Source organism: Mya arenaria, chromosome 9 (assembly GCF_026914265.1).
Source record: "Mya arenaria isolate MELC-2E11 chromosome 9, ASM2691426v1".
Classification (NCBI taxonomy): domain Eukaryota; kingdom Metazoa; phylum Mollusca; class Bivalvia; order Myida; family Myidae; genus Mya; species Mya arenaria.
Window position 1 is genome coordinate 56,786,009 of NC_069130.1, and position 25,168 is coordinate 56,811,176.

Sequence of the window (25,168 nt, forward strand, 5' to 3'; positions counted from 1 at the left end):
TTGACCTTGACCCTAGGGGCACCAAATGCAATCCCATGAAAGGTCTCAATAAACTCTTCCTTTATATCAAGTTTGATCACAATATGTCAAAGTTTACTCAAATTATTCGAGTTTGACGCCACCGTCCCACTGGCCTGCCCAAAAACAATGACGTTCATCATTCTAATAACCAAGTTTCACATTTTCACTTTGTGAAAACCTGGTTAAAAATATAAAAATGTGCCTGAAACTTGACTGAAACCCGAACACATTATGTGCCCTAAAACTTTAACTTAAGTTCCTAAGTCCATCAGGGCCCATAATTTGTATTTAGGATAATATGGAGTTATGTAACCTCGCTGTGTGATGGTCCAGAACCACTGTGTGAAGTTTTAAGTCAATTGAAAGAAGTGTTAGAGCTATAAGTGAAAATGACAACTTGCCCTAAAACTTTAACCGGACACTGACGCTGTGGTGAGTATTAAAGTCTTCTAATTTTTCGAAAAGTCAAGCTAAAAATATATCCTTTGAATATTAGCTAGAAATTAAAAAACAACAACATTGTATTGCAAGAATTTGGCTGGTTTTTATTTTGTATTTTTGTGATGCTTCATATATTTCCTTTAAAACCAATCCTTTTTTAATCAAAAATACTCTTTGCTAATATAAATATCTGTAACTTTTGGACCAGCCCACACTAGGCCATTTTTCTCCTCCAGGGCTGGTACAAAACCATCAGCGGTTTTGTGGTGGTTATTTACTCCATGCAACATATACAAAGCTGCTTCCCATAAGTAAACAACTGGATAATCTCAGATAATCACTGGGATTAGCACTGAATCTTGGCTTCTTGCAGATAGTGTGATGGACAGAAGGGGATAATTAAAAGTTTTTTTTCTTACAGGTAAGCAAATTATTTTTACAATTATTTTTTTGTCTTTGCAATATCACACAACTGCTTTTGTTTCACTGAAAGTAGTGCTTGTTGCTTGGACACAAATGTATGTTTTGTTTCGATAATTTTATTGTTCTCATAATGATTTAATTAAATTAGATTATGTTGTATTGAATTAGTTTAAACAGTACATTGTTTATTAGCATTATTGGTATTATTATTCTAGATTTCTTTTTATTATCATTTTATTACAATCATTATTTTATAAATCTTATATTATAATCATGCATTTTATTTATGCATTCATTCATATATTAATTCCAATATTTTCTTTAATGCATAAGCAGTATGATCTTTAAGCATATTTATTTTTATAATGGTTTATCATTCCTTACTTATAATTATTTATTTATTTATTTTATTTATTCATTTATTAAATAATATTATTTTTTTTATTTAATAATTTATTTATAATTTGTTTTTAAATATTTATATAATACTGTTGTTTTTTTGTTGTCATTGTTGGTGGGGGTGGTGGTAGTGGTGGTGTTGTTGTTGAATTGTTATCATGATAATTATTATAACTATTATTTAACAAGTTCAACCTGTCCTTAATTGACCAAGAGGCTATATGCTTATATATTTATATATCTTGATTATACATAATATAAATATATTACAGCCAGAGTGATGGGACTATTTCTATAAAAATAACTTGTTGTAAAAATCAAATGACTTTGTAAAGCAGATAAGATATATGATTTTGAAAATGACTCAGGACATTAAAGAACATTAAACCGGCATCAGAAGCTGCCGATGATTGTAGCCAGGTGGTGACAATAGCTCATCACTCATAACAGATGAGGCCTATTTGAACTTGCTGGAGAAATAAAACACCCTATACAAAGCTTATCTTAACAAAATAATAATAAATATTCATCTTCATTACCATCTAAACAGATATGTTATCACATGGATCATTACAAGTCTTTTAATCTACTTGTTATTCATTTTCTTTGAACATTATCATTAAATTATTAATGCGCAACTTCTTGGCTTACAAATAATATTCTGTAACAACACTGGCTGAGATATAGATCATAAACAGTATTGTTTACACTATAACAATATTTGTATGAACAACTCTTGGAGCTTTTGCAGAACACAGACTGCACTAATAAACAAATGCCAGTGTATTTTATTGTCACTTAGGGAATGGGCCTAGGGCCTTGAGGAAACCAGTTTTGCCTAAAAGTTTGAAACAATAGACATAAAAGATAAAAGAAGGTGATAAAGTGTTGTTTATGAATCCACAACCCTACCTTACAGACCAACACTTTTTTCCCTGTTTATATTTATAAAATATAAATTTGGAATTTCATTTTCACATTTGGTCAAAAATGATATGTTTCAGCAAATTTCGGCCACAAACTGTTCAGAAAACACACACTGAATACTGCTGAATAATCTACTATTACTAAACAAGATACCATAGCTGAATAATATACAATCCTAAGTACTGATTCTAAATAAATGATTGTGATGGAGGAATGTCTGCTACCATGTTGCCTGTCAGAGATGATGGAAGCAGCTTCCTAATCACTTTATAATCAAACTGACTCAATGCACCCTAAGAGCCGGTAGAAAAGAGTGCATAATACTCCTTTCCTTGATTCCATAAAATATACCTATTTCATTAAAGAATTCAAGTGGTAAAAGATAATAAGATGTAGCAGCATTTGGCAAATACTTCGTCTATAATAGATACAAATTGTCATTTTATACATATGTTTCTCATTTTAATACTTTGTATAATGCGAAAAGGCATCTGAAGCCATTTTATACTCTATTTCATCAGATTAGGTAGCTTACTATTTTCTTTTAAATATTATACTCAAAAGTATTTTATTTCATTTTTTTTTCCGAAAACAGAAAGTCAAGCCTCAGTTAGCATGTTAGAGATTCTACTAATTCAAGTGACTAAGCAACCAAGATTTCACATTCAAGAATGTTTGAACAAACAATGGCATAGGTTGTTGTCATTATTGTCACATAATAGCACAATCAATCCACATAACCACAAAATCCATTACAGGAAAGAAGTTAGAAATAAAATCTGATGTTTTGATCAAATTATTTAATGAATTGTACTTAAATTAGTGTTAACAATTGACAATTTATTTCCAAAAAAAGATGATCATATTTTAAAAGGGAAATTTGTCAAATCTGTAACTAATGTTTTTCACATCATAAGTACCTTTCGTAATGATCTGTTAATTCCTTTAAGCTATAACAGGGTTTATGTGAATATCCCTGCCAATGGAGTCATAAATTAAATTCTCATTTAATCATTTAGAAACTTTTGACGAAAATTGACACCAAAGTTCAGTTTAAGTACAAAAACAGGAAGGCATTTCATGAGAACTGAACTATAAGTAATTGCTTCTTTTTCAACTTAAAACATCATAAAATTTCGCCTATTAAGATTCTGATTCCTACCTGGGGCAAGGGTTGAGCTATGACAGCGATAAGTGGTAAAAAAACAGCGCCAACATTTAATTGTACCACAGGCTTTTTTTATTATAAATATAAAATCAAATCTGCCAGCTATCTAAAAAACTATCTTTGTATAGAATTAAAAAAAAAAATTGTGCTGTTTAGACAGATTGTAGTTGTGTGTTGGTAAAGGGTTGGGGTGAGGGCCAGGATGGGCAGAAATGTCAGGAATGCATCACTTGTGTATATCAATGCATTTCTCAACCCTTCAAATTTACTATAAACAAACAATTCAAGGATGTTGTATGGCTGACTTTCTTCTTTCTTTTAACAACTAAAGGTGAACAAAATCCCATCATCATGTCAAGTGAGAGCCAAAATGCTGATCAGCCTTTCAGGTTGGCAATCTATGAATGTAAAAATTGAAACAGAAAATCAAATCATTTTTATTCATTGCAATGTTTTATTTTTTCAGATCAAAAACACAACCACCATTATAAAACACTGAAAGAGAAAAAAACTGGAATGACCCCTCCGTTTTCTCTCTCAGTCACTCTGTGCCTGCTTTTCTCCCTATCCGTTCTAAGCGAGGGATGCCCTTCAGGGTGCGGATCATGTGACCATGGGCGTATCCGGTGCCCTGGGGCAGGGCTCAGCTCCCTGCCCCAACCCCTCCCTTATGATGTTCTAACCATAGACCTCACACAGAACAACATACAGGTATGAACCTTAATCACTTTATCTGATCACTATGGTTTTTAGGTCAATATTTTTTTCAGTTGATGTAAGAAAGAAACAATGCTCAATATTTATAGCAAAGTCACTCAAAGCCAAGGCTTACTGTTTTCTTTACATTAACTTCAATAAGCAAAATACTACAGCAGCTTAAACATTGCACATATAAAACTATCTAATAGATCATAAAATTTGAAAAAAAATCATAAAATTTGAAAAATATTTTATTTTTATTCATCTTTAATTATTAAATATTCTTAATATTTTTTCACTATTACTTCAGAATCTTGACCCACTGCCAGACCTTCAAGGCCTTCAGTCCTTCAGAATGTCCATGAACAGCCTTGAGATTGTCCAAGGAGGCACCTTTGAGAGAGCCCCTAATCTCATGAGCCTTGATCTCTCCATGAATCGAATCAGGAAAGTCTACAAGCACGGTTTAAGGGGATTGGACAATCTTATGACAATTTCCCTGAATGGCAACAAGATGTCTGAAATTGATGTCATCCTTCACAACACTCCAATGATACAATCAGTTAGATTTGGGAATAATGAGATTACCAATATTGACAACAAAAACTTTGAGAATAATAAGATGATTAAAATGTTGGATTTGAGTAATAATAAAATTTCAGCGATCGACGGAGATGCATTCAAAAATCTGGCCATGCTAAGGGTACTATTGCTTAGCAACAATCCACTAATGACCTTGACTGATTTGACCTTCACCAGCACAATGTTGAGCTTGGCTGATTTTTCGAACTGCGATCTTACATCAGTTCCGAAAACCATGCCACCAAGCCTTGCAGACTACAGACTTGGCAATAATGAAATCACTACAATCAATGTAGAAGACTTTGAAAACATCACCAGCCTTAAAATGCTTACTCTGAATGATAACAAGATTTCTCATGTTGACCACAGATCATTTGGAAGTCTGGTGAATCTGAAAGAGCTTTGGATGAGTAGGAATGACCTAGTATATGTTCCAAGAGGTCTGCCAAAAGCACTGTCTAAACTCTTCATGGACAACAACCAGATTGTTGAACTGGAACAGATGTTATTCACACCAGAATCAGATCTGATTGATTTGAATCTTGAAAATAACAAGATCTTTAAAGTTCACCAAGATTCATTGAAGGATGTTAACAAGCTTCAACGTCTTAATCTTCAGGGAAATGTAATCACTGAAATTATGCCTGGAACATTTACACACACACCTAAACTTGAATCTCTAGAGCTTACACACAATCCAATTCAAAAATTTGAACAAGGAGCATTCAAAGGTCTTGACTCTCTAACTGATGTTGCAATGTCCTTTTTTGAATCTGGATTAGCAAGTGAAGACCAAATACTGCCAGAAAATATCTTTGAAGCAATGCCAAATGTTACAAGCATTGACATAATGAGCAGCATCATGCTAACTAGAGCTTTTATGGCAAAAATACAAGAAGGAAATGCAGCTCCTCTCCAAAAAGTGAAGAAGATAAATCTGCAGTACAATGAGCTTAACACTCTGCCAGAAAACTTGAAGAATGTGTTTCCAAATGCCAAACAGGTCTTGCTGGACGAAAACATGTTTGTGTGCGACAGAAATCTGCTTTGGTTGCATGACTGGATGACAAACTCTGAAGTGTCCTTCCACCAGTATGAGAAGCCTACATGTAGGGAGCCAGAATCCTTAAAGGGTAGAGAAATTGAGTCTCTTGCTCGTAATGAATTCACTGAGGTGGTGCAAACGCAGCAAGCAAGACAACAGCAAGCCAGCATCAGTGAACCAGACGCACAAGCTGTACAAACAGCAGATGACCAACAGCAGGAACACAAAGAAACCCAACAAAGACAAGAACAACAAGGACAAGATCAGCACCAATTCCAAAGGTTAGAAACTGTTGCTCCTCCTGTTGTTCAACAAAGACCAACAAATATGGGAGGCACAAGGGTCATCATTAAACCACCAAGTGGTGACAGGGGTACATCAAGCTCTAATGCTGAAAGATCATCCTACAGCAAGCTTGCAAGACAAGCTGCAAGAAAAGCTGAGAGAGATCGGAAGAGGAGAGAAAGAGAAGAGAAAAGACGACTGAAGAGGCAAAGGAATAAGAAAAGGAACACTGATGCAAGCAGGACAAAGAGGAAGGTGAGAAATAAGAAGGGGAAGAAGGGAAGGAAGTGTGAGAAGGATGAAGATGGGAATGTAGTAAAGTGTGAAAGGAAGAAGAAGAGAAATAGGTGTCAAACTTTGGAGGATGGAACGGTCAGATGCAAAAAACGTAAGGGCAAGGGCAAGAAAAATGCGGTAGAAGGGGAAAAGGATGTACAATAATTATATAATTGATATTTTTTGTAAAGAGGAGTGAATAGAAAGGACCAGATAGACAGATAACGGCATTTTATGTTTCATATATGAAGTTGAAATGAAGCAATATAAAAAAATGTATGTATATATATATCACAAAGAGTGGTAAAACTGCAAAATTCATATTGAAACTTTGTGAACTCCTGTCTATTTATCTTTTAAATGTGGATTTTGAAACTTCCCCAAGCTGCTGATGGAAAAAGCAAAGATATCTGTGAAATGGATACATACAATGTCTGGAAAATAAATGACAAAAAATATATAATGCTTAAATAATTGTGTGATTTGAAGACATAAAATGAATAAGGTATTCACATAAGAAATAATGCAAGACTGTTATTTTCATTAACATCTGCAATAAATATATCAAAACCGCAAAGTGCAAGTTTACATTGACTTCAGTAAATGGAGAAGCTAAATTATATTCACTTTTTTACTGAGCTTTTCTGTAATTAACATAATATGTTTTTTCTGTGTGTTCAACAGTGTTGTTTTACAAAATAAAATAATCTATTTCTGTGTTTTTGTTGTATTTTACTAATGAGTCACTCAGGCTGTACTTTTAAATGTTGAATTAAAAAAGATTAGGTATAAAAAATGTTTGTTTCTGGTTTCTGTCCCAACTTACCCTTATTTTTTTGCAACGACCCAAAACCTTTTATTGCCCTGAGAAATATTTTTCATCACTTGCATATTTGTTTATTTTTTTTTCCTTTTAAAAATAAAGTGTTTTGGGCATTTGAAATACTAGTGATGCTAATACTGATAATATAGATGTTCTTAAGCATATAATTTATAGTTTTTGGTAACAGAAAATTCTCAAGAAACAATTTGTATAATGAAGAAATTAAAACGATTTTCCAATCTACCTACCCTATTTCTTATAGGCTTGAAAGCTTTTTGCATAAATATTGAAACCAGAAACAAACATATTTTTTGTTTAGACCTTATCATAAAAGTTTAACTTTTTTAATTATTTAAGTAACCTTTAAATGACAATTATAGGAAGGAAACTTCTAACAAATGAGAGAAATAAATCTTGCAACTGCAGAGAAAAAAAGTTTTGAAGTGAAAAGGTATAATAGCCTTGAACTTCTTGCTTGAGAGAAAACGTGAAAAAACCCATAATTATTGTGATTTGAGCTATTATGAAATATATATGAAGAAATATTCTGAGTTTTTTATATCACTAATTCAGATGAATATTGAACAGATTGGAGTCTTTAGATGCTAGAACACACAGAGAAAATGTTAACAAACAATCCAAAACAATTTAAAACAGAACATCATTCTCATAACACCATAAAATAATGGCATTGCAAACTAGTAAACAAATAAAAAAACTATTTCAGGGGGAACTTTCTAGTAACTTCAATAAAGCCTGGTTTTCATTATATCCACTGACTCCATGTTATGACTTCTTGGCTCAGTGTCAGTGATATGATTTCAAGATAGTAAGCAGCTTTTTCATTACTGGTAAGCCCAGCCTAATAGATTTACAGTAAACAATGATAATGAGAAGATATTTTGATAGGGCTGGTTTACTGAAAACTAATATTTTGTGTCTGCGTGTTTTGCCCAAGATTAGTAAACCAGATTTGTTTGACATAACATGCAATTGTTATCTGCAAAAATAAAAGCCAGCACAGCATAATTTGACACTCTTTGAAACATCATTAAATATAAATGGCAGATATTTCAATGAGTGTAACTGATCTGTTGCAAAAGTGATCATTAAACTCTGCTTGTATATCCTGTTTTGTGATTTATTTTCTCAGATGAATGGAGGAAATTACATAATTTATCCTATAGATGAAAATGATAAAATTCTGATAAAAAAAAAGAAATAAATTTTATACTGCATAAAACCAAAATAACTTAAGTGACATTTTAATTTTATTTGCTAAACAAGAACACGGTAAGTGGATGCCAACACCTGTACGTTTGAGTTTCTGTAAATCAAGGGGCATAGCACTACAATTATTAAATACGGAATTAAGGGCCTTGATACCCATGAGCATAAACCGATTAAGGGTTTTAAAGATTTCATGTCAATACCTTGGAACAGACTGAAGAAAATGTCATTTAAGCTCTTGCATGCAGATGCTGACAGGGACTTGGTTTGTATGTAGATGCTGACTGGTATGTCGTTTGCATGCAGTTGCTGACAGGGACGTGGTTTGTATGTAGATGCTGACTGGTATGTCATTTGCATGCAGCTGCTGACCGGGACTTGGTTTGTATGTAGATGCTGACTGGTATGTTGTTTGCATGCAGCTGCTGACAGGGACTTGGTTTGTATGTAGATTCTGACTGGTATGCTGTTTGCATGCAGCTGCTGACAGGGACTTGGTTTGTATGTAGATGCTGACTGGTATGTCGTTTGCATGCAGATGCTGACAGGGACTTGGTTTGTATGTAGATGCGGACTGGTATTCTGTTTGCATGCAGATGCTGACAGGGATGTGGTTTGTATGTAGATGCTGACTGGTATGCTGTTTGCATGCAGATGCTGACTTGGATGACGTTTAAATGCAGATTGTGACAGGGATGACATTTGAATGCAGATTCTGACAGGGATGTTGACTGGGATGCCCTTTGCATGCAGCTGCTGACAGGGATGCTGACTGGGATGCCCTTTGCATGCAGATGCTGACAGGGATGCTGACTGGGATGCCCTTTGAATGCAGATGCTGACAGGGACACTGTTTGCATGCAGATTCTGACTGGTATGCCGTTTGCATGCAGATTCTGACAGGGATGCCATTTGCATGCAGATTCTGACTGGTATGCTGTATACCACACAAAACCTATTACAAAAACTCTCATTTTTTTCATTAAAAAAAACACAACAAGACAAGCAAAGTCAGCAATTTTCTGAATCCACCTGTATAAACAAATCACAAGTGAAATATCCCCGTGCCTTACTATCTATAAAGACGCACTTTATAAACATTTCTTCTCTTTGGTCTACATTCCAATTGAAATAAAATGTAAATTGCATCTTGGTAATCTGTCAACAAAAGTAATTCAGATTACATCAGAGGTTACAACACTATCAGACTATTCAAATAAAAAAATAAAAATCTGTTGTTCAAAGAAATGTTGCTTTTAATATAACAAAAAAGTTTGCCATTGATAAACCTATCAAGATAACTATGTTTGTGTCATCAGGAAAAAGTACAACTTTTAACAAGCTTATTACTTTGTACTGAGTAAAAGAAGCTTGACAGTCAGTTGTCCATTGATAAGAAATGAGAAAAACAATCTTTAAACACATTAGCAAACTGTCACCAGATACTCTTGGCGAAATTGATGATTGTTTTGTTTTAAGTTTGTGTAAATTAATTAGTTCAAGGGCCATAACTCTCTGATTGCAGCAACATGGCAGATTATCGAACATTGCCAAGATATTTGCCCATACACATATTGTCCAAGTAAGATTATGATCAGACAACAGCTCCTAATGCAACAGTCCAGACAAAATAAAGTCTGTGTAAATACAGTGATTTTAAGGGTAATAACTCTAAGGGGATTAGAGCACATGGTTGGTTATCAAACCTGGCTGAGATATTCTGCGCATACACATGTAGTCCAAGTAAGGTGATGATAGGACAATAGCTGCGCTAGTTACAGCACCCACAACATAAAACTAGGGTAATTTAAGCTATCCAAGAGCCATATCTCGAAAGCCACTGAATCAAAATGGCTGGCTGATGATGATCAGATGACAGTAGACAAGATAAAGGTCACCATCAAACCTCCCCCAACCACGGCCTGCCTGCCAACAATCCTTCAACCTCCCACCCTCTCCTCTATTAGGTTGTCAATAATATATGTCCTATTTTATGATAGACCTATAGTAAATTCAAAACTAACTTTATATTTGTAAGCTTTTTGAAGATGGTAAGTGTTATAAATTTCATTACAATGGTAAAACAATTAAACTTGAGGTTTTTTCTTCACAACTATAACAGTAAATGTTCCTATCAAATCAAGTTATCCAATATGACTGCATACAACTATGGTTTCCAGAAATAATTCTATATTCATCCATAGGCCTCATTGCCTGGATTATCACACAAGAAACATTATAATTGCAGAAGAAATTGAATATTATCAGCAACTTCCCAATAGCAAATTCTTCGTAAATAAATCATCAACTAGTTACAATTAATTAAAATTGCCAATGTTTCTTGTTTGAATAAACATTCTCATACTTAACAGATAAGAAAACTGAAGTTTGAAAGAACCCAGACCCGACTGAAATGAGTCACTTTTTTTTATGTGATTCTTTTTTATGTAACGAAGGGTTTTGCACTTTGGTGGTTTCCAAATAAATTCTCAAATTCATTTAACCTTCGATTATCGTAGCAGAAATATTTATACACAAAAATCCTTTATATTAGCAATGTGTTAAAAAGGGAATAAGTATACATTAACATGTAAACTCTCAATTTGAAAATATTAAAATAAAAAAATCAATCAGGAAAAAGCATGATCAACATAATAAACAACAACAAAATTTGGGAAAAATTATTATCAAAGACAGCCATGCCAGTGGAAGGCCACAACAGTGTATTATATTCTGACATCTTGTGCTACTATGTCTAACAGACATGATAAATGTCTAACAGATATGTTATTATGTCTAAACGAAATGGTATTATGTCTTACTAGCTATCATCTTATCATGCTATCAGGTAAAATAATTAATTTTGGACCTCTAACTTATAAGTCAGCGCCAGGCTGTGCCAACCCTGCAAACTTAATTGTTAAAATTACCTTCTTAAAATCTACCTATTACATAACACTGTGGGATGGTTAACAGACAAAAGCTTTGATTGAATAATTGTTCAAAATAAAACAAATTGAGAAAATTGTGGTTTCGTTGAGATTCAAAGCTAATAATCAAATTGAGGAGTGAATGCGAAAATGTTCTAACTGATATTAAATAAAGAACAAGATAGAACCTTTTCGCTGTCACCCCTCAAAATACTCTCTTTAGCCAGTAGGCAGGAGCATTACCAATTGAGCTATTGCGGATTGCATAACTGTAGCATGAGCCTTTTGTTTAGTTTGCTTTTATTTCTAAAGCTAAATCTCCACCATGACTGGCTTGTGATGAAAACGTGTTTTGCAGTAAACTATCCCAGGGAACATGATGAAGCTCAGAGTACAATCAAACATAGGCAGTATATTCCACATTGTTCGTAACTCTTCAAAACATGCAAAACCGCAAAGAAAATCTACTTACAATAGTTTACTCCAATAACAATAGAAGTTTTTTTATCTTGTTGCACATAACCTTACTGCTTACATGTATCGCAGAGTTAAACATGAATTCAGTAGCCTGAAACTTTTTTCCCCATTCTGGTCAATTCTGTGTGTAAAAAACAACATCACCTGAGATTTGAACCTGTTCTGTTTTAAAAAGCATACCCACCAATGTCAACAGTCCCTGTCTTTATATTTTATCATTTCCTTTTAAGCCACACTTTTAGCTTTGTTCAATATATTTGTTTAATTAAGGAATAAAAAATCTTATTCTTGGTTCCATAAAGCCTTTTAAATACTTCTTTTTAACCTTCTGCCTGATAGGAAAAAGTGCTGTCAAAAATAGATTAGCTCTAAAGTATTTTACCCAACCTTGTAAAACATACACACTTGAATAATGACATTCATAACAATGCAAAATTAACAAATTCTGATTGAATCATAAATTGTGTTCAGCGTATAACATAAGACTTGTAACATTGTACATTGATACCTAAGTGGTCCAGTTCTCGTCTAGCTATCCAGCGGTTCCAGGATCAAATCCTGCTGCCAATATCAACTTTCTGTATCTATTTCTCTATTTTTTCATCAATGTGTTTTTTATCTTCAGATTTTTCAATCTTTAAAAGTTGTAAATGGTTTATATTTGATTAATTCAATACCACAGCTTATGGGCCCAAATAAAATTCCAATTGGATAACGAAGAGAAACAAGGGCACCTTCTTGTTGTTATTCAATTAAACAAGGGGCATAACTTGACAATGATAAAAGCTATCAAGGCTATCACAATTCCTCAACTTTTCTTCCCATGGAAAAAAGACGAGCTAAAAATGATAAATACTAAACTGAATACCTAACAGACATACTTTTATGAAAAACCACATTTTATGAAAAACCACATGAGTGAATGGTGAATGCAAAAACTCTTCCCCATACATTATAGTGTAGTGTAGCCTACCTTGTGAATGTTGAATGTGAAAACCCTATATAAAAGTGTAGAGTAGCCTACCTTGTTTTGTACGAGATGGTGGCGTTCTTCCATTTCCTTCCATTCTACACGAGCATTTGCATGTAGATCTTTCACCTGGAAACAGACAATGTCAAATAAATGGAAAAAAACGAGAACAATTTAAACAATGGCATACACAGTGATCAACAGAATTTCTCAATGGTTTTAATTTATATAATTTTTGTATTTTTTCTATTTTATAATACATGGTTAAATAGTAAGTTTCTATCAAACTGGAGTAAAAGTGAGCTGTTTCTGCACCCCTACACCATATGATAGATGCAAAAAGCATTACTGGGCCTCTTTGCAATACAGATAGTTAGGCTAAAGATCATAACTTTCTATGTGTAACTCCATTTTGGGCGTGACTGTGTTTTAATAAAAGTATCCTAAGGACATTTATCGCATAGATTATGCCCGTAACTCTTAGCGTCTCTAAGCACTTTTAAGCAACACAAGTTTTACAACTATGATATCTTATTGAAATGGAGCCCTGGACCACAAAAATTTAAGTTAATTGTAAGTATTCTGCACCAAAAAAGTGTGAAAGGAAAAAAATTGAGGGGTGCAAATCCATTTGGGGCTACAAGTGGCACAAATCTGGGGTTCAAAAATGAAGTCCCGGATATACAAAGCCTATGTCCATAATATTACCTGATCCCTTGCAGTGTTCATAGATTCTTCTGTATCTTTGAACAGGTCATGACCTTGATGGAAAAAGGTTGCCTGGGCGTGCATGAATGACAACATCTGAAAATAAAGGGTGAAGACTACTTGGTACTTGGATGGCATTTCATTTCATTTCATAAAGGCAGGCTAGACTATTATACTTATGGTTAGTGTCAGAGAGTTATCTCTGAATTGAGCAATAGAATATACAGCAGATCAATTTTAAAACTTGATTTAAGAAGTGTTCACAAAACCTTTTAGCAACAAATTAGGTCATCTCTCAATAGCGTTTTAGTTATTATTCCGCAGATTTCAAAATTGTTACTTTATTCATTATTATTTTTTATGTAAAAATGTTTAGAAACTTACTGTTTCTAAAACATCAAATTTCTTCTTTGACTGCAAAATGTTTATCTGAAATAGAAGGATATTAAACATATACAACTCAAAGTTTTCTAGTGAAGCAAAAATGTTATAAAAAACATTTGTAAATGCAGAAAAAGGACAGGGTGCTGCAGAAAAAGGACAGGGTGCTGCAGAAAAGGGACAGGGTGCTGCAGAAAAAGGACAGGGTGCTAAGAGTAAGAAGGGCACATTGAATCTGGCTATGAAGAACTTGAACATTTTCAATATTACAGAAAATGTTTGGAATTGTGTTTAATTGAAGTAATATTAGGTTTCAACTGCCAGATATGTAAAGTGTGTATTATGATTTAATTATAAGTTTTAGACAATACAAACAAAATATCTAACAGTCTTGAGCATTTAATTCTATCAAGACAGAAGGGTACCCATGCAGGTTTCCTTGAGGGCAGAAGAGTGCTACTAAAAAAGGCCTTCGTGCAGAACCGTTCCGTAACCCTTTAGCTAAAACCCTAGGAATAGGGCTCACTTCCACATTTTACTTGGCAATGGATAAATGTAATCAATAGTAAAGTTTTTCAAATATGTTTAGCAATTCAAAAACCTGATCAGGGCATTATGAAGGGTGCCACAATTGTAATCATGGAGCTTGTGCATCTAGCAGTTAAAACTACAGTAGACACAGTTTGCACTAGAAATACCAATTTCAGTGTGTTATGTCTTTAAAAACTAACCCTTACATTCACAGATTGCATTTTTTAAATGTAAGAGAAACAGTTGACAGTTCTCCACCCACAAATGGGGCGTTTGCATTACCAAAAAAGGCCTTTGACATAAGCAAGATCTGGTTTTACAAAAATTCAACCAGCTTTGATCTTTTGGATATTTGTTTAACAATTTCCTGGCTTTACAGGATCATTATGATGACTATTAGTGACATGGCAGACATAATAAAGTGATGTGTAAGCAAAGCATTAAACAGACAACAGTAACCTGCTAGACATAATCTTTCAAGATGTGAGTGAGCCAAGCATGAAACAGACATCGTTTACCACGTAGACATAATCCTTCAAGATGTGAGCAAGCTAAGCATGAAACAGACAACAGTTACCTCGATGGAGGTGTAAGCGAAGCATGAAACAGACAACAGTTACCTCGATGGAGGTGTAATCGCAACATGAAACAGAGAACAGTGATCAGTTAGACATAATCAATTCTTGGTGTGATCAAGCTATGCATGAAATGGACAACAGTATGATACAGACTACAGATACCTGGTTTACATTATCAAGCCAGGTGTAAGCCAAGCATGCTATAGACATCAGTTATCTGGTAGACATTATCAAGTGTGGTGTGAGCGCAGCAAGAAACAAACAATAGTTACCTGGTAGGCATTATCAAGTGAGGTGTGAGCCAAGCATGAAACAGACAACAATTACCTAGTAGACATGATCAAGCCAGGTGTAAGCCAAGCATTATACAGACAACAATTTCCTGGCAGCCATAATGAAGCAAGATAAGAACTAAACAAGAAACAGACAACAGTTACCTGGTAGACATATTCCCGCAAGGTGCGAGCATAAACAGACAACAGTGGTAGACATATTCCAGCAATGTGTGAGCATAAACAGACAACAGTTACCTGGTAGACATATTCCCTCAAGGTGTGAGCATAAACAGAAAACAGTGGTAGACATATTCCCGCAAGGTGTGAGCATAAACAGACAACAGTTACCTGGTAGACATATTCCAGCAATGTGTGAGCAAAGCATGATACAGACAACATTTACCTGGTAGATTTAATCCAGCGAGTTGCAAGAAAAGCATGAAACAGACAACAGTTACCTGAAAGATATAATCCAGTGAGGTATGAGTGAAGCATGGAACAGACAACAGTTACCTGGTAGACATATTCCAGCAAGATGTGAGTGTAGCATTAAATACACAACAGTAACCTGGTTGACATATTCCAGCAAGGGACAAGCAACCATAACAGACAACAGTTATGTGGTAAAGATATTCCAGCGAGGTGTGAGCCAAGCATGAAATAGACAACAGTTACCAGGAAGATATAATCCATTGTGGAAGAAGCAAGGCATGACACAGACAAGAGTTTCCTGGTTGACATATTCCAGCGAGGTGTAAGCCAAGAATGAAACAGACAACAGTTACCTTGAAGACCTTATCCAGGGTGGTAGAAGCAAAGCATGAAACGGATAACAGATAAATTGAAGATCTTTTCCAGGGTGGTAGTAGCAAAGCATAAAACAGACAACAGTTACCTTCAAATACATTATCCAGCGTGATAGAAGCAAAGCATGAAACACACAACAGTTACCTGGTAGACATAATCCAGCGAGGTATGAGCGAAGCATGACTTGTTGGCCATCATCAGGTTATGAGCATCTTCACACTCCTGCAGAAAATGAAAGTTGTGCGATAAATGAATCAGGGAAGTTTGTAGTATAAATAGCAAAGCTTATGTAATTCTATGCAAAAATACATGCCATTCATGTTTTTGATCTTTAAGAAACATTTTAGACAGCTTCATCTATCAAAAGTGATACTTGCTCTATGATACTGCATAATTCAATTAATGTATATCATAATCAAGGTGATATAAATTTAGTGGTCAACAAGCCTTCAAGGTTCTGCGGTTAACTATCAGTAAAGTTCCTGTGGTTTACAAGGCTACAAGTACCTGTGCTTAACTGGCCTTCAGGTATCCTTGGTTTACTAGCCTTCAAGTACCTGTGATCTATATTACTACAAGAACCTGCAGTCTACTAGCCTACAAATACCTGTATTTTACTAGCTAGTTATCTATCCTACAAGTACCTGTGGGGTTACTAGCCTTCAAGTAGCTGCGGTTAACTATCCTTCAAGTACCTGTGGTTTACTAGCCTTCAAATTCGTGTGGTTTACTAGCCTTCAAGTACCTGTGGTTTACTAGCCTTCAAGTTCCTGTGGTTTACAAGCCTACAAGTACCTGTGGTCTATTAGCCTTCAAGTACCTGTGGTTGACTAGCCTTCAAGTACATGTGGTCTACTAGCCTTCAAGTACCTGTGGTTTACAAGCCTTTAAGTATCTGTGGTCTACTAGCCTACAAGTACCTGTGGTCTACTAGCCTACAAGTACCTGTGGTCTACTAGCCTAGTAGCCTACAAGTACCTGTGGTTAACTAGCCTACAAGTGCCTGTGGTTTACCAGCCTTCAAGTACCTGTGGTTTACTAGCCTACAAGTACCTGTGGTTTACTAGCCTACAAGTACCTGTGGTTTACTAGCCTTCAAGTACTAGCCTACAAGTACCTGTGGTTTACTAGCCTACAAGTACCTGTGGTTTACTAGCCTTCAAGTACCTGTGGTTAACTAGCCTACAAGTACCTGTGGTCTACTAGCCTACAAGTACCTGAGGTCTTCTAGCCTACAAGTATCTGTGGTTTATTAGCCTACAAGTACCTGAGGTCTTCTAGCCTACAAGTATCTGCGGTTTACTAGCCTACAAGTACCTGTGGTCTACTAGCCTACAAGTACCTGTGGTTTACTAGCCTACAAGTATCTGTGGTCTACTAGCCTACGAGGATCTGTGTTTTTATTAGCCTAAAAGTACCTGTGGTTTACTAGCCTTAGTACCTGTAAGTACCTGTGGTCTATTAGCCTACAAGTATCTGTGGTTTACTATCCTACAAGTACCTGTCATCTACTAGCCTAAAAGTACCTGTGGTCTACTATCCTACAAGTACCTGTGATTTACTAGCCTACAAGTACATGTGGTCGACTATCCTACAAGTACCTGTCATCTACTAGCCTACAAGTACCTGTGATTTACTAGCCTACAAGTACCTGTGGTCTCCTATCCTACAAGTACCTGTGATTTACTAGCCTACAAGTACCCGTGGTCTACTATCCTACAAGTACCTGTGATTTACTAGCCTACAAGTACCTGTGGTCTCCTATCCTACAAGTACCTGTGGTTTACCATTTTACAAGATCCTGTGGTTTACTAGCCTACAAGTACCTGTGGTCTACTAGCCTACAAGTACCTGTGATTTACTATCCTACAAGTACCTGTGGTCTACTAGCCTACAAGTACTTGTGGTCTACTAGCCTACAAGTACCTGTGATTTACTAGCATACAGGTACCTGTGGTTTACTAGCCTACAAGTACCTGTGGTCTACTAGCCTTCAAGTACTTGTGGTTTACTAGCCTACAAGTACCTGTGGTCTACTAGCCTTCAAGTTCCTGTGGTCTACTAGCCTATAAGTACCTGTGGTTTACTAGCCTTCAAGTAACTGTGGTCTACTAGCCTACAAGTACCTGTGGTCTACTAGCCTACAAGTACCTGTGGTCTACTAGCCTACAAGTACCTGTGATTTACTAGCCTACAAGTACCTGTGGTCTACTAGCCTTCAAGTACCTGTGGTCTTCTATCCTACATGTACCTGTGGTTTACTAGCCTACAAGTATGTGTGGTCTACTATCCTACAAGTACCTGTGGTTTATTAGCCTACAAGTACCTATGGTCTACTAGCCTACAAGTACCTGTGGTCTATTAGCCTACATGTAGCTGTGGTCTACTATCCTACAAGTACCTGTGGTTTACTAGCCTTCAAGTACCTGTGGTTTACTATCATACAAGTACCTGTGGTCTACAAGCCTACAAGGATTTGTGGTTTTATTAGCCTACAAGTACCTGTGGTTTACTAGCCTTAGTACATTTTAGTACCTGTGGTCTACTAGCCTACAAGTACCTGTGGTCTACTAGCCTACAAGTACCTGTGATTTACTAGCCTACAAGTACATGTGGTCTACTAGTCTTCAAGTACCTGTGGTCTTCTAGCCTACATGTACCTGTGGTTTACTAGCCTTCAAGTACCTGTGGTCTACTAGCCTACAAGTACCTGTGATTTACTAGCCTACAAGTACCTGTGGTCTACTATTCTACAAGTACCTGTAGTCTACTATCCTACAAGTACCTGTGGTTTACTATCCTACAAGTACCTGTGGTTTACTATCCTACAAGTACCTGTGGTCTACTAGCCTACATGTAGCTGTGGTCTACTGGCCTACAAGTACCTGTGGTTTACTAGCCTACAAGTACCTGTGGTTTACTATCATACAAGTACCTGTGGTTTACTCCTCGGAGCCTGTGAGTTGCGGGAACATGCACTGTCCATATCGTCACTGATCTTCTCAAAGTGTTTGCGTGTGTCCTTCACCTTCTTTATTTCACTGAAATATAATACAGGACCTTCAAGAGAGCTTTTATATTTCGTAGAAACAGTAAAACATTCATGATATCTGGAATGTAAATAAGGCTGAACACATATACACTTGTATGGTCAGTTTCATGGGCATATACATGTACCAGTTCTTGTGGCTATTTCGAGACACCACGAGCTTGAGAAATTATCTTTTGCCGGCCTCAAACTCACAGCCACTTTGGTGGGATGTATGCATCATAACCAGTAGACAAAGATAATGATTATATTGTGAGAATATGCAGTGAAACTTAACTTTAATTGAACTTTGCAAGATGATCTTTGGCAATGTGATGGAAATAATCTATACACAAAAATATTTACGTTTTGATAAAAGTGTTGAGGTTTTTGCACACAGATCTTTGGGCCTGATCCATCAAAACCTGTAAAATAAATTATAATGTTAATTACAACATATTAAACATGTAAATGTTGGTATTTATGGTGTAATTTACACACAGCACTGTATGTTATTAAACTATAGATAAAACAAGAGGATTGATACCAGGGGTGTAGCCAGCGTTACACACTTACGCATGTGCATAACATGAATTTGAAAAATGAAAAAAATAATATGGCCAAAAATGGCATCAAAGTCAAGGGCTAAGCTAAAAATTGATATCAGAATAAAAGGAAGATCAGCTAAAGTAAGCATTGCTTCTCTGTGCTAGATAGCTTACTGAGCCTAACTCAACCACTTGTTTACTACAAAGTCGGCGGCCTGGCACCTATAAATCCCTCCAAATGCACCTCAGAGCTCAACACGTTAGTTCCATTTTCTATTTTTCCCTGTGGAGGCCCCCCAAACCCCCCCCCATCGTCCCCCGGCTACAGGGATATTCCCCCACACCCTCCCCCTTTCGTGCGTAACATTCAGTAAAGCCTTGCTATGCCCCTGAATACGCAGCAGAATAATGGTGAGAATAAAATGGGAAAAACTCCTAACACTAGAATAACTAACAAGTGTTTATAAACATGTGAACGAGATTCAGAATCAGTTTTGCACATTACATTCCATTTCCACCACACTTACGTTAAAATACTTGAACATCTCAGACATGGTCTGGCAAAACTGTCCCAGGCAGCTCTGGAAGAACAAGTAGTTTATGAAAAGATCATAGTTCTTACATGTATTTAAATGCTACACACATGAAGCAACTTTTATGTAAAAGCCCCATGCATGTACAACACCAAAATACCACAACAAAATAATAATAATCAAATATAAGATGTTAATGAGAATTATTCAATAATCATAACCGGAAAATTGTTGGACCACACTTGGAACATAATTATGTTGTACACAATAATTAGACAGTTGTTTTGGGGAGCATAAACAAATTTATCCCGCACAATGCTTGTCTTTTTCTGTTCTATGATAATTTGACTTTGGAAGATATGGAATGAATAATAGGTATTCTGTCCATGAAGTGAACATTGACCCCAAGTTTCATGAAAATCCTTCCAGAAGGTTTAGGAGATATGGAGCTTACATGAAATCTATGGCTCAAACCTTTGACCCTCATCTGTGACAAATGACCTGGAGTGTGAGTTTTGCTTTTTGTGTAAAATTGATTAACACTTTATCCACATTTCATGAAAATCCTTCAAGGGGTTTAGGAGATATGGGGCTTACATAAAACCTATGTCTCAAACATTTGCCCTTCAATTGAGACTGTGATCTTAAACAGGCATGCCTGGAGTGTGGGTTCTGCATGGTGTGTAAATGTGGTTCACATTTTACAAAATGTTTCATGAAAATCCTTCAAGGGGTATAGGAGATAAGGAGCGGACATGAAATCTATGACTCACACCTTCGACCTTGAACTGTGACCTTGACCCAGTGCACATGTAATGTGGGTTCTGCAAATCATCTCCATGTGATGAACATTTGACATGAGTTTCATGAAATTCCTTTACAGGGTTTCAGTGATACGGAGCGGCCACAAAAAACATGGCTCGAACCCTTTGACCTTGAACTTTGGGCTTGACCCTAAGCCAGCGCCTTGAATGTGAGTTCTGCATGTCGTATCGATGTGGTTAACATTTGACCCAAGTTTCATGACAGAAGGACACATCCACTAAAAACAATATGTCTCCCCCTAAATAGCATGGGTTGAGACATAATTTTAAGCTATTAATCGTACAAATCCAAACACGAACATGTACAAATTATAGAAATCTTATGTTTAAGTAGCCAAGTGGTTGAAATTATGTTTAAGGAGAATATACTTCAAATTACCCAACTTATAAGATATGGTCATTGGAAATCTTATACAAACTCTTAAAAAGTGTTAATTACTTTTAAGTAGCACTTAAGGAAAGCTTATCACTGTATATCTCCATAGTTGTAAGGAAATAAGTAAAGGGTCACCATGAACATCATCAAGATGCCAACTATCAAGAGGCTTCAATTGAACAAGACAAAATGATAAACTGCATGAACAATGTGTGAAAATGAACTGCTTACAAAACATCATTATGTTGGTAGGACTATATTTAAAAAAGAAATGTGAAAAATTGTGCAATAAGTGGATATCTAATCATGAACTGTAATAGCAAATACTGCTTTGCACATTTTTAGAATTGTGCAATATTTACATACTTCCAACTGCTTGATATGGTATGCTATTCTGATAAGTTGACCTGACCAAACAATAATTCTAAGAAAATATCATTAATATACAAACTTATGACCATATTTACAGTCTACGGCTTGTTCAAATTCTGAATTCATTTAGAAGAGCTTCTTACATTTTTTTTTATGCCAATTAGTCATATGAGAATTAAGGCTTGTTCATCCAAAAGTCTAATTTGATGACTGGTTAGATCCCACTTTCACCATTGACGATGCATTAGAAACGTAATAATGTTTAGTGCACATGTATGTTAAAGAATGAAAGAAGTTAAAAGTCAGTCATTCGCTATTCCATTCCATGCAGACAAAAGGAACAAGTGAGTATCATAACAGGAATAATCACTTCTTACTGGAAAGATACATGTACAATGTTACTGACTTCATGACCATCCAACATGCATAGAAATTCAAAAGTCTGTAGGACTGTTAATATTTCTTTTCATAACACCAACAGCCACCATATGAAAACAATAAGTTGTTTATCATTAAACATTAAGGGCAAAATCAGCATAATTTAAAAGTGCAAAAAAAATATAAAAAAATGATATTACATAATAATAAATTTATCTTTTTATGCACATAAAATAAAAGGGTTTACATGTAATATATAAATACATTATAGGTTTCAAATTCAATGTACACTTAACAAAAAATGTGCACTTTTTTAAGTGTAAAGTTAAGACAGACTACATACATTCCATGTGACAAAAATATATATGGTCAAGGGAATATAATGAATTAAATAACCTGAAACTTGTCCAATTACTTACTGCAATTTTGCTGTTCTCCTTGAAGAGATATAACATAAGAATAGTGATCTTAGATTATAAGACAAAACTTGGAACTATGTTACATGCATAAGAACAGCATAATGAAGACAGCATATATATATGTATATATCTGTCAAGAGTCGTTATATATTACACAATTTTATTCAACGAGTCAAGAAATATGTTGATAAGCTTGCCAAAGGCTTACTTACTGACATATTTCCTGAACTCGTTGCATTAAATTGTGTATTATATGAAAACCCGTGACAAAGGCTCGCTTACTAACATATTTCCAGGGTGAGTTGAATAGATACGTGAATTATATGATGAAGAGTGTCAGTTTCTTTTAATCACTTGCTTTTCCAGTTAAACAATAGCAAAAACGAGCAACCTATTACACCTGCACTAATGATGAGCCAAATACCATCAAGCAATGTGCTACATGCATTGCAGAAATGTAGTACTCGGAATTATTTTAAACCACAGACACATTTGATTGTTTGTATTTATTTTTCAGAAGAATGCATACTAAGATGATATCAAATAAGAGTAACAACAAAAAGACTTTACTGTAAACCAAATTTGCTTTCTTTTAAATTGTGACATCATATCTGGTAAGATGATGGCATAATTTGAGATTTGTGCATGACATTAATTTCTGTTTCAAAACATGTTATGCCCGTCTTTAAAAATGTTTTTCAAGAAATCAAGACGAAATAGTACTCTTTCCTCTTAAGATCTAGATGGAAAATGAACTACTGTATTCAAATAAAACTTCATCATAAATACAAAAAGAGAAATAAACATATGATTACCTACAATACTGCCAATTAAGCAATAACTTTTGCCAATTAATTTGTTTACAAACATGCACAGTGATCCATTTTTAACCAATAGAAATAAAGCAATGTTGAATTATACATGTGTAGTACAGAAAAATATGTGATGGCTAAAACCAGAACTAAGGTATAGCATGTGATCATTATTATTATATATATATATATATATATATATATATATATATATATATATATATAACTGAGAGATGAGTAAAAACTTATTAACTTTGAAGATTTAGCAAACTTTCAAGCATTAAAAGAATATACAATGTACATGTATAACTGTCCTCACGAAAGTGCCTCTGAGCGAATGCCAACGAAGGACATAACTCAACAGTATTTAAAGACAGAGTTGTGGGCCTTGTTTCACATGTGTGTATTATCTTTGGGTACATGTGTACCAAGTTTCATTTCTATATGTTTGTTCGAGTTGTTGCTCAGATTTAAGTTTTTGCACGCAGACAGCAACATAACATATCAATCAGAATTCGAAATCAGACGCGCTATTAAAATTGAATGAAAATTAAATAATGATACTTACAGTAGTCATTGAATCATCCTTGAAGTATGCAGACAAGTCCTTCACTCCTGTGATGAACCCGCTGAAAAAAGTAAAACAATGTAATAACTAGAATTCCGTGGAATTGAATGTGTCACCTATTTGATGTTACCATCATAGTCAAACCAATTATAATACCAATTTTAATGTTAAAGTAGCAAACTTTGTAGTAAAATGAAAACTATGTCTGATTATCATACCCTTTTACAATAAGTAAGCCAGCTGCATTTGAATGTAAATGGGGCATAACTCTGGATTTATTGAGGAGATTTACCCCAAGATTGAACCCGACTGAGGCAATATGCCCAGAAATAAGTCCCCAAGTAACAACACAAAGTTCTGAATAATAAATAATTAAGTTATTGTATGCACAACGATTGTCAATGCAGTTGATGCAACCGAAACCAAAACAAAAGATAATCATTTATATTCGTTGGTATGAAATTTTGTGGTTTTCCGAAAGTTTACATTTTCTGGGGTAATAGAATTCGTGGTTTTATATTTTTGAAAAAAAATATTACAAAACTGCGATCGACCCAAATCATCTGCATTGTTTCCACGCGCTGAGCATGTGATTTCCATCTTCTATGTCACACGGTTTATGACACTAGCTATAGTGGTACGGCATGTCAATTAGTGCATATACCCATATGTCAATTATCGATTTAATTAAAAATTAAGGTCATAAAAGAAGATGCACACAGATCAAAGATATAGATAGGTAAAGTCATTGAATACCAATTAAAAATTTGCAAACTGTGAAAACACTGAGTAGGTGCGTATATTTGAGTAAACAATGAATGTTATCGATTGAATATTTTATTAAAGGAACAAATCGAGTACCGACACACAACACACACTTCTTGTCTTCTTGTAAACCTTGAGAATTTCATGAACAGCACACGTTACAGCACATATTTCTGTCATTTGGTTTATAAAAACACAATGAATTGTTTAGGTCAATAATTTGTTAAAGGCAAAAATAATATAGTAACAAAAGAATAAAAGGAAGATATACAGTGAGTTCAATATTTACGCTGTATACTGCTGATTAAAACAAAGGTAGTGCTTATAATATTTCTCTCTGGCAATATCAGTTTAATAACTTCATGTGACCTCACATATTGTTTTATAAACAATCGCATTGACACTGATAATAACATTTAAAGTCTTACTGTCCGGCATTGTTGAAAGACTTTCCTGCGTCACACATAGTTGTGCAGAGACGAACCACCTGAAATATAAACAATGCCCTTTTCACAAGTCTTATAATATGGAAAATCTGTTGAGATACGGTAATGCAGTCTTTGTGTGGA

General features: G+C 35.1%; 2 protein-coding genes across 4 annotated transcripts in view; one reads left to right on the forward strand and one right to left on the reverse strand.

Annotated features, from left to right (window-relative positions):
• The window catches only part of LOC128246881 (arf-GAP with coiled-coil, ANK repeat and PH domain-containing protein 2-like), a 51,943-nt gene that overhangs the window by 24,526 nt on the left and 2,249 nt on the right, over positions 1-25,168 (reverse strand). For 2 of the 3 annotated variants that reach the window (XM_052965410.1, XM_052965409.1), the window contains exons 3-12: positions 25,028-25,086; positions 23,835-23,895; positions 22,455-22,472; positions 20,080-20,133; positions 19,371-19,429; positions 18,912-19,017; positions 16,121-16,198; positions 13,789-13,833; positions 13,405-13,500; positions 12,751-12,825 (exon numbers count right to left, since the gene is read on the reverse strand). In XM_052965410.1, the coding sequence (XP_052821370.1) occupies positions 12,751-12,825; positions 13,405-13,500; positions 13,789-13,833; positions 16,121-16,198; positions 18,912-19,017; positions 19,371-19,429; positions 20,080-20,133; positions 22,455-22,472; positions 23,835-23,895; positions 25,028-25,086 (651 nt within the window). The remainder of the gene's footprint in view (positions 1-12,750; positions 12,826-13,404; positions 13,501-13,788; positions 13,834-16,120; positions 16,199-18,911; positions 19,018-19,370; positions 19,430-20,079; positions 20,134-22,454; positions 22,473-23,834; positions 23,896-25,027; positions 25,087-25,168) is intronic. The other variant, XM_052965411.1, reaches the window with a different exon arrangement.
• Positions 697-6,983, forward strand: LOC128246882 (protein slit-like). Its single transcript, XM_052965412.1, has 3 exons — positions 697-883; positions 3,846-4,090; positions 4,389-6,983. Exons 2-3 carry the CDS (start codon positions 3,896-3,898, stop codon positions 6,429-6,431), a joined length of 2,238 nt encoding a protein of 745 aa, XP_052821372.1. The 5' UTR covers positions 697-883; positions 3,846-3,895; the 3' UTR covers positions 6,432-6,983.